At 42.3% G+C, this 10,344-nt stretch overlaps 2 protein-coding genes across 2 annotated transcripts; both read right to left on the minus strand. All coding sequences in view use genetic code 11, as the record gives it.

Annotated features, from left to right (window-relative positions):
* Positions 1-216: 216 nt before the first annotated feature.
* EGR_06224 (Oxysterol-binding protein-related protein 9) lies at positions 217-3,489 on the minus strand (the record flags this gene model as incomplete). The annotated part of the gene is made up of 6 exons (XM_024495473.1): positions 217-321; positions 721-795; positions 866-964; positions 2,648-2,736; positions 3,072-3,201; positions 3,391-3,489. The coding sequence occupies 6 exons, from the start codon at positions 3,487-3,489 to the stop codon at positions 217-219; spliced, it is 597 nt and encodes a 198-aa protein (XP_024350104.1).
* A 2,141-nt stretch (positions 3,490-5,630) lies between these two features.
* On the minus strand, positions 5,631-8,986 carry EGR_06225 (hypothetical protein; the record flags this gene model as incomplete). Its single annotated transcript, XM_024495474.1, has 2 exons — positions 5,631-7,705; positions 8,824-8,986. The coding sequence occupies 2 exons, from the start codon at positions 8,984-8,986 to the stop codon at positions 5,631-5,633; spliced, it is 2,238 nt and encodes a 745-aa protein (XP_024350105.1).
* Positions 8,987-10,344: the final 1,358 nt, after the last annotated feature.

The raw sequence follows: 10,344 nt of genomic DNA on the forward strand, positions 1-10,344 counted from the left end.
AAAGCGATTACACAGATCCATTGGAGCTCAGGTGGATTTTGAAACTATTAAAAAACGTAGACAACTATCTCCACGATTTTATACATGTGGTTTCTGACTCCACATAGTGCTAGAAGTTTCAGCATAGACTTTATTAATTCAAAAATATCTCGACCGAGCACCCTTGACTGACGTAAAAAAGGGATATTAAAGGCGGATTACCGAAGTTTAAAGTTCCTAGATTTTTCGTGAAAATGCAAAAAAGTAGCGAATGAAGGGACTGCAACGCACCTTGGCAAACTGAAGACATACGATGGTTTTCTTAACCAATTCAATGAGATGCTAAAATGAAAAATAAGACAAGCCTGAGCAAGTACACCAGCCCCAGAGGTGAGCTTCTCAACTATCATTGGCACTCAGTTTACATTAGCCAATTGTGCTCTACCCAAAAAAAAAACATAAATTGATACGTTACCTATTTATTTTTATTAACTTCACAGTCTATTGAAGGATCCGTAAATAGGGAAAACTCAGTAACACCTTTTGACCAGGCATGGTCATGCTACCACTCTGTTGTGCGACAGGAGTTTACTTTTGTCCACTCAACCGTCCCCAGCAACATTTTGCCACCTTAGTTTTACTTTTTGGATGGGGAAACCCAGCCAATTGTCAACAGTGAAAAAGCATGTGACCCTTTTCATTTGCTAAAAATTCGCAGATGTTTGGCAAACTCCTGCCTACCTGCAGCCGCCTTTTAATGGATTCACAAGAATGGCTGGACAATTGCTCGTAGTGACTCAGTTGCTGGTCGATTGCCTGGGAGAGGAAAAAACAATTAGGTACAGTCAGCCAGATTAGCAAGAAACGCTTCAACGAGGAGCCTCACCTGGTGTTGATCTATGAGGATCTGGAGATAAGCATCCGCCTCAATTATCCGTCTATCAAACTCGGAGACGGTGACGGCTGAATCCAATAAGCGACTGGTCTATATCAAAGAAGTTTAGGGTCGTCAAAAAGTTATAAACTCAACACAAGCCTAGTTCCACTTCAACCTCTGCAAGAGACATTCTAGTTGAACTGGTCTTTTCACTTTCACAGTTCCACGCATATCCTATCTTTGGCGTAGAAGGATTTGTCAGTACGCCCAAACTATTAAAAAACAGCCTTTTTTACCTCATTAGTGATAAAAATTTGTTAGCCACTGAAAAAATTTCAAATTTTCAAAAGTTCGCTAATATTTGTGATCAACACTTGCACAGAAGGACTTGTCTTTTATGGCACCTTGTTACACGACAGGCTACGCGTAGATCAGATGTGTCCAGGATCAGGCAGGCGTTTCACGAGCTGGATGAATGTTCACAAGAACAACTGTTGTACTGTGAGCTGGTAACCACTGCAGCTGAGATCGTCATCAATGTACGGATGTATGATAGGGTATAGTTGAAAAGCTGACACCCTCTAATTATCGTACAGTTGAGAGACCGGGAGTCGCATTGCCATATCACACAGTGATTGAAGCCTTACGCGGATAGCACCTGATCTCTGCAGGTTCGAGTTATGCCTTTTTATTGCCAGGAAAAGTGATCAAGAAACACATGTTTCGGTGCATCACATTCATTGCCATCGCTGGCTGTGTCTAGAGGCTACGGAATCAGAACGCACGCCGACTGCTAGTAATACTCAGAGGAAATGCCACTTACTACTGAGAGCACTAACGTTACAAGAGCATCCCCCACCATTCGCCCAAATCAAAACTCAGCTCGAATTGGACGCCTCTCTTGATTCCGCACGGGGGAATCAAGGTTTAATCAGGTAACAACAATAGAGAAACCGAGACATTACAACTCTTCAAGGGGAAGCCAAGAGAAATTCGTAGTGGATGTTAACTTGGCGAAAAAAAACAAACATGTGAGGACGTAGCCAGTAGTGTTCGCACTGTTGGCCCAAATATAAAAGCAAAAAAGTATGCTTTTGAGATGTACAATTTTCGGTCGAGCTAATAAGACCAGCATAAAGGTAAAGAGCGCATTATTTTTCTCATTTAATATTGAGTAATCACCAAAGTAGGATGAAACGAAAAGCACCCGGTAGCAAATATTTCAAACGCCCGTTTAGGTCACTAAAAGCATACAAAAGGTGGCTTTTTCGCCATACAAAAACATAAATGCTCACACTGGGTGTTCTAGATTATCGTAGAAGAGTGCTACAGATGAGAGGGACCTGAAATAATCCAAACCAATAAACTCAATCCATCCCTTTCGTTGGACGGGAGAAGCAAGAGAAAATAATTATCATCGAAGGGCACTTTGGAAGCAGAAGAAAATTCGAAGCAGCTAGTAGTAGCCGTTAAGGTCACTAAGATGAACAAAAACATGTGGCAAGGACAAAATCCTCCTTCTGCTACAAAGAAGACTATTTGAAGAAGAAAGGCCATAGAGCACCGCTGGAGAGGCGTAAAAGAAAATTATGAAGAATTGATCACGAAGGACCGTATCTAATCCGAGTTAAATTCACGCTAATATCCTTGTAGAATAAGACAGTCAAGAATTAGACTTGCAGACAAAATACACGATCACGATCGGTAGGAATGAAAAGAATCCACTATATTTACCTTTCATCATACAGTATTAGTCAATAGACGACTTCAAATTAAATGTTTAAAGCGTACGTGCTGAAGGAGTGCATAGTTTTCCGTGTGAAGATCGCGCGCTTCCTGAAGGGCGTCCAACCACCTTTGCCGCTCTTCAGCGTTTCGAGCTGAAAGAAATCGATAAATTTGGTCCACCGGTTCGAATAACTCAGGAGAGTAATTAGTTAACCAGGTGAAAACTGAAGGGAAAAAGTCGTCTGAGGGAGTACTACTTTGTCATCATGCATATCCTATCGTAATCTACCAAAAATAAATAACGAAGTTATTTATTCACACCAGTTGGAAAGGGGACGTAAGCAAGCAAAATTTAGATCCCGGAATTTGGGATATACTTGGTGTGCTTGCTAAAATACTACAATTTAAGTTCTCAATGGGTGAGGGGAATCACACAACTAATGACTACATTTTACAATGAATCGCATCAGTCTAGGATGCTGTTTACCTTGAAAATGAAATACTTTGGAGTCCACGGTGATTGTAAAGGTACTATCGTCTTCGTCGTTTATGCCCATTTGGGCATTTTTCAATTTGACACAACCACGTCTTTCCCCACGGATCATCTTATCTCGCGACTGTAAGTAAACGTAAAACAGTTAAAACCACACATCACGGTCTTCGCAGCTACATCCAAGATCTTGCAATGCAATCGAACATAGGCCTGTATACTAAAGTTTAAAATGTTTATGTATTCTAGAGAATGTTAAAGGGTGCGTTGATTCAGAATACAAATTATTCTAGGGCCTAAACAAAGTACTACGTACTGTATAGTAGGAGAGAACTCCCATGGCCAAGTCCAGAACAAACCATCGAAACTGCCATCCTTGAACAACGTTGGTCCATTTACTCAAAGGACCCTCCATCAATAGAAGAGACGAACGGGACTAAGCAGCATCTGACGTTTAACTGACCCGCCTTTGTTTGATTGGTCATGAATCTCTACATATGCAAACCCAGAATAAATGTATCAAAGCTACATAAAGAAATGCTAAAAGGTCACTGTGGATAAAAAAACTATGTGTTAGTAATTATTGCTATTTTGGGCCTTAGCAGGGTGTTTATTTTACTTGTTGGAAAAGTACTCTAGTTTCATTAATCACCGTAGATTTTAACAGTACAGGTTGGGTATTTTGTTTTCCCATTTTGCTCATTAGCAATTTATTGTTTGGACAATTATGCCCATTTAATGCTGATAGCACGGTGTTTTACAGATTTTTAAGGCGAGGCATTCGCTCTTGTAGTACGCAGCCAATATATATCCACGTTAAAATCTTACTTTAATATGGCTTAATGTGATCGTGTGTTTTCGCTATTTTAGTGCACTTGTTTGTCAAGTTTGCATATTTTGTGGTAGTTCCACGACCCCACTTTTGCGGTCGAATTTTGATTTTCCTCACTCTATCATTCTTATCCTAGTCGTATTTATAATATTAGTTTAAAGCACTGCGGTTCTTAGATTGGATTGAGCTTTAATTGAGTGATGGTAGTCCATGTTTCTCCCTATGCTCCTTTAGTTCGCCCTTACTTTTCTTCCTGTTAGTGCGACGATATATTTATTTCAAATGAGTGCTTTCAGCTGCGTTTAAATCTATATTCCATGATGCAGACAAAGAACTCGGTAGTCGTTCCTGGAGGTGCCAGTGTTTAATTGATTTTTACCTGATGTTTCTTAAATGGCTCTCAAAATACTTCGTATTGAATCTGACATAAGTTATGTGATGCTGTAGGGACTTATTTCTTCTCATTGTAACGCTAGGTATATCCTGTGAGGCGGTGTTGTAGTGGTTCAAGATGCAGTTTTTCCATATTCCTGCAAACCAATTCTTGGGATGTTGCAAACGTTCAAACGGGCAAAATTCTAATGGGCTGAAGAAAGCGTAACTGTCTTAGCTGGAAGGGGAATTCTCTCGGCTATTGCGCTTCTGAACCTTATTTAAATTTTGGAGGTTCCAATCATCTAGTACTTTTTCATGCACCGTCCACCGGCAGGTAATTTCGAATATTCAACGAAATTCAACGCTTTATACCAATTAAATAAGTGCGCAATGCAGAAAAGTCGAATAATCACTTAAAGAGCGTTCTGTCGTTCTGTCGAATCAGATTTGATCTGCTTACACCAAATGAGTCGGAAATTCGCCTGTTGAGCGTGGGCGCCTACAAAAAGAAATTTATTGAAATGTCGCCTGACAGTAAACACATAAAGGAAGCTTCTCGATGGCGCTGGGATACACATCGCCGGCGGGGTGGGGCTCTGCTTATGCCACAACTGGGCCATCAATCTCTCGATCCTATGATGTACCTATAATAAAACCAATTGCCATATCCAGCCTTATAGCGTCCGCGTGACCTACAGTAAGTTTCATTTCATTCCCACCATTCGTACGTTTAAGGAGAAGCTACTTCTGCAAGTAACGAGGAAGTTTTTTAGAGGGTCAAAATATGGCGACTCCTAATGTTGGCAGGACAGGGCTGGAGTGCTAATTTTAGTCGGGCACGCTATTGTCAAATCCTTTGTATAGTTGGCTATGCTGATCTTTCGTGCCTTGTAATCAGCAGTCCTCCAATCGCTTTCGATTATGAACCTCGGCTAAAAGTCCTCACGAAATTGGCCAAGGCAGAATTGAGATAACCAGAATTACGTTAAACGTGCGTCATGATCCTGGTCTTGGTAACTGGCCCTTCAAACCTCCGTCATCCTTGATAAATTCAGACCGGCAACTTAAATTAGATTCTACCCTTTTAGTAAAGTAACGCTTTTGTCAACCTATGATTGCGTCGTGTAAACCAAAGTAGTGCTGTTACTTGTATATTCTGGAACTCATGCACACACACAACCATTTCAAATACAGTAAACTGGTTACAAATAAATTAAGACTTCTAGATTAAATGATAAAAACGCCGAGTTCACATCAGAATGAATTTGAATAAACTAGGAATGCACCTTCTCCTAAAGCTGGAATCACATTCCCTAAACTTGGTTGTTTGACAATTGAAGACATCGCTATCAGGGTGAAGGGTAGGGCTCATAACTGTGGGAGTGAAACTTTCCACCGGGAGAGCTGATAACCTCAACAGTACCGTCGCCATAGTAACGGTCAAAACCGCCTCTTTCAAAACGGTATTTGGTGGGTTGTGTGCCTCCTGCATCGCCATTCATAAATCCTCGGTCAGACCTCATTCTTCGGGTCGAAAATAGTCGGCGCGATGGATATGGTTGCCTTGCGGCTGGCGAATGCACACAACATCCCGAGCCCTTGGTGCAGAGCGCCTCCTTCTTGCTATCCACGGCTAGTTTCTCAAATCGCGCGATATTGTAGTCAAATGCTCTGGAAATAGATGACTCGTCAATTCCTTCGGGGACCGGTAGATGTGGCTGTGGCGGTGATGGTGAAGGGATTTTGTTTTTTTGGGGCCCTCGTTCTCGCACCTCCCTCTCTGTCTCTTCTTCAAGATCACCAGGTATTGACCGGGGTGACGGGTGGGCCTGAACAGGCGACCAGCTCCCCCGTGTCATGTGAATCCTTCTGCGTCCCCCTCCTATCTCTTGAGCTCGGACCTTCCAGGTTTCATCATCACCTGCAGCAGCCCGTGGAACGCTGTACCGCTTAACACGAAAGACTTCGGGCTGATTTAAACTCAAACAGGAAGTGGATTTTCCAGCTCGAGGTATTCCTTTCCAGTCGGAGAGATTCACTGATCGGTAGGGCTTTATCCCACCCGTATCAATATGCTCCAAGTAGGAGTAGTTCAAACAGGGGCTGGGTCTATCTCTCATCTGTGGGCTAGGCGATCTCATGCTGTAGTGATCCGAACAATCCACGGTTAGCTGATTTTGTTTGTAATCCGCGCTTCGTACTTGCTTCACACTATCTGGGGAGGTGGGGATTATATAGGAGATACCATTATTATTTATCCGTTTGTACACATCTCCTGTCTTGGTAAATATACCATCTGGCCAGTCATTACTTCCCGCAGCTCGGTTCATACTCCTTGGACTGGCGTTCCTCTTAATGCCTAGAAGTTTTCGTCTGGTTGGGGAGTACTCATCGGAGCGTCTAATTGGCTGAGGCGCTCCATAGCTCACAGACCACCTTTGTCTTTCCTGTAGTGTTTGATGTTTTTCCGGCTCATACTTCCTCGTAAAACCATTTCTGCTACGCAGAGGAGAGTGTTGTTCACGTAAAGGCAACGACCTTAACGAATCAGGTCTTTTAACGGAGAAGAGCTTGTCATCCTCATGGCGTTCATAGGCAGCACTTCTTGGACGACTTCTTAGGGGTTCCAATGAACAGCTCCTTTTCTCTCTTCTTGTAACTCGTGGCCTCTCCTTTAGCACAGTAGGATCACGGGGCAGATACATGGTCTGGGCTTCCTCAAATTTTCTTCTCAAATCACTGACTGAGACATTTTTCTGGGTTATCACTTCCATCGCCTCATCGCGTCCATTCAGTTGGTGCTCCACGTCGTATTGCATCGGGACAGCCATGATATCTTCTTCTTTCTCCTCCTGAGCCTTGGTTACTGTAAGATCCTCTGCCGAAAGTAAGGTTAATGAAGAGTCTTGTTGTGTTGGGAGGATGTTGTTTAATCCGGTAGAAGTAATACTTAGTTCTGTCTCGGGGTTCTCAGTCTTCTTGTTATTCCCTTTTTCCTTCCACCGGTGTTGGCGGAAGTAGAAGAAATCTGTGTAACGACGAAGTTGCAAACCCTGTAGGTCCTCAAGCTCGTGTGGCCTTGAGAAATGAGTTCTGATGCTCACGTGTGTGGTGAGATACTTTTCTTGTGCTGCCGAAGGTGCGTAGATTCGCCCGCTAAAAACGCCCTTACTCAATTGGCTGATAAAGTGTTGCGGACCGACAGGAGTAAGGAAGAAAGCGCGTGAACCAGGGAGCTGGAAGGTGGAGGTGTAGACTCGGGTAGGCAGGCGGTAGGAGGGTAGATTTGGATCCTGAGCTGGGTCTGGAGGAGCTTCACGAAGATCTGGTAGTGATTTTGAACGAGTTGGATGGAAGAGAGCTAGCAGGCTATCTACTTGTGAATCAGCAATGACAGTGTCCGGATTTTCCAACATATAGAGTCCTGAGAGAGGGAAATTCGATGGAATTCGTTAAAAGTGTCTAGTCACAAAACTACCGATCACGTTTTGCTCCGCTTTATTTTAATATATTAAAAGAGAGAGAACATTCTGGAAAAAATGACCGTATCAACTTTTCTTCCCTCCGTGGAAGTATGAGCAAGTAAGCAGTGATTTCTTAATCTACAAACGGCCAAGTAATAAACAAAAGGTCGAATTCTAGGTCCGATACAGAGGTCAGTTTTGGTTGAACCCCATATACTTCCAACTTTATTTAGCAACCTATTTCGGGCCTACATCTCTACGTGGGGACAGCCCCATCAGTTGTGACACTGGATGATATTGGTGCACAGGCAAAATTTGGAGTAGGAAGGAACTCAACAATAGGGCCGGTTCAGGTGAAGTCAAAAGGGAAATTTGAACACGTCACATTATCCACACTTATTTGTGTTAGCGGTTTCGAATTTTGACTCCGAAATGAATGGAGTCTAATTTCATAAAATTTGTGTGTTAAATTTTAAGAACAGAGGGATTTATGTGGAAAAAAGTGCAATTCTATCCACTAACTCACCATTCTCTATCACTTTGCCTGTGGGAACATGGAGCCACGCAGTCACCCATCTACGCCTAGACAGTTGGGCGGAGTAGGGTTGGACCTAACCCCATTACTTTGAGAGCTCATAGGGGGTAATGTTTGAGCCAAAATTGCAAAATAGCGGCTGAATGAAAGTAGCGACAAAATACTAATTTATAAAATGCCAAAAAATTAGGCTATGGGATTGTCAGTGTTGTTGTAATAACTGACAAGGCTTCAGCTCAATCTACCTGTGTCCCGGTAAAAGTAGTTTTCACGATTATGAAATAAAGGTCTTCTTTATGTCCTGGAGTAGTTGAAAGGACTTTAAAATTAGTATAGGATATTTTGTTTAAGAATACATGTGCATTCATGCGGCATCTTAGATAACCCCTTGGTTTTAAAGTCTCCGCATGCCCCCAAATAGAATTGCTAAGTGCAGGATAAAACGTACCGTTTTGGATGACCCTTGAGAGTGTGAATATCTGTTGACTAAACAGCTGCATTAAATTTTCAGTATGTATGCGTGTGAAGAAACATCTTCCTTACCACCTGCCTCCAGAGATGCGCGAAACCAGCCACTCTTACCCACGACCCCCTCACCCATTGGTCGGTTGACAGCTGGCACCTGCTCAGATTGGTTGGGGTGAGGTGAAGCCTCCGTTGGCCCATTCGCTGGTTGTGGGATAGGAAAATGGGGCGGCTCCTTCATATCACACTGTCACCTTGTGCTCATTTGCAGTGAAGTAAGTGTAACAATGACTACGTTACTTCTGCATTTGTTACTAATGTGTGGAAAATTAGGACGAAAGGTATGGAAAAGATCCTCCAACCACCTAGAAATTTGGACATGTACACTAGCGTTGGGAAAAATCAAGTCCTAAAGTGCACATAGGTTAAAAAGAGAACTTTCGAAAACCATCCTAGAGGAGCCTATCCGGTGGAATGCGATGGAATAAAACAGATTGTTTACTTTTCGGAGCCAACCAAAAACCGATAAACGGGTCCAATTGGGCTACTTTACCCATTTGAGGCTCTGTGAGTACACTGATACCATGCAGCCGTTTGATTCAAGGAGGAAAACGTTAAAGGAACTTTTCTCAGTGGCGCGTAGCACTCACGCCCATTTCTCTCCAAGTTTTAATACATAAATGTTTACAATTATTGCAAGGCATACCAGCGAACCGCTTTCTTGGAGCCTTTTGGAAAGTGTTCATAAAAGCGTACCTTATAGGAGTGCATGGAAAGTGTTGGGATATTGACAGCAAATTTACCTCAGAACTGTTTTTAGGACCGAAGTTGCTCTGTCTTGAGTGCTTTCATTCAAGTACCATCTTCATGACAGTGACCACTATTACCTCTCCCCCTCTCTCCCAGTGATGGAGATAACTGAAGTATTTCTTACATTTTTACTCTCTCATCCTCTTATTAATAAAAGTCGCTCACTTCAATTTCTTTTGATTTCTTCATTGGCTGATTTATCACTAGATTTATTAAGTATGTGGGTGAAAGTGTCTTCTCCACGAAATCAGCTTTTTCATTGCTTGAATACGTTGGGATGTATTCGTTTGGGCATTCACTCCTAAGCACGAGTGTGGGTTAAGTGGTTTACTGTAAAAGTTGGAGAAATGAAGGTGGAGCTTAAAAGATATCCAGGGGGAACTAATTAAACGGGCGACATGACTTCAAATATTTCGGGTCATTCCCAGAATCTGATTACCACTGGTTGGAAAACTTTGAAAAGAAGTTTTTCTTGAGTACTTAGTTGGGAAGACTACATCCCTTAAATAGCCCAACAACGTAGGCGAAACGATATAGCTCTCTATACAATTATTTTTTGAGCAATATTTTTAAAGCCAGCCATTTTACTTGACTTTATTTGCTTATGCAAGCATATGAAGTTGCATCTCCCTAAGAGGCTGGTATGACTCCAAATGGGACAGCTACATTCTGTGCACTTGGCTGCGAGAAAGTATACAGTTCCTGCCAATGAATTCTCATCATTAAAAACAAAAAAACGTGTTCTTCTTGAGGGGAGTAAATGCATTTGTGTGCACAAAAATGCAACTT

Source organism: Echinococcus granulosus, assembly GCF_000524195.1.
Source record: "Echinococcus granulosus chromosome Unknown EG_S00053, whole genome shotgun sequence".
In the NCBI taxonomy this organism is placed as follows: domain Eukaryota; kingdom Metazoa; phylum Platyhelminthes; class Cestoda; order Cyclophyllidea; family Taeniidae; genus Echinococcus; species Echinococcus granulosus.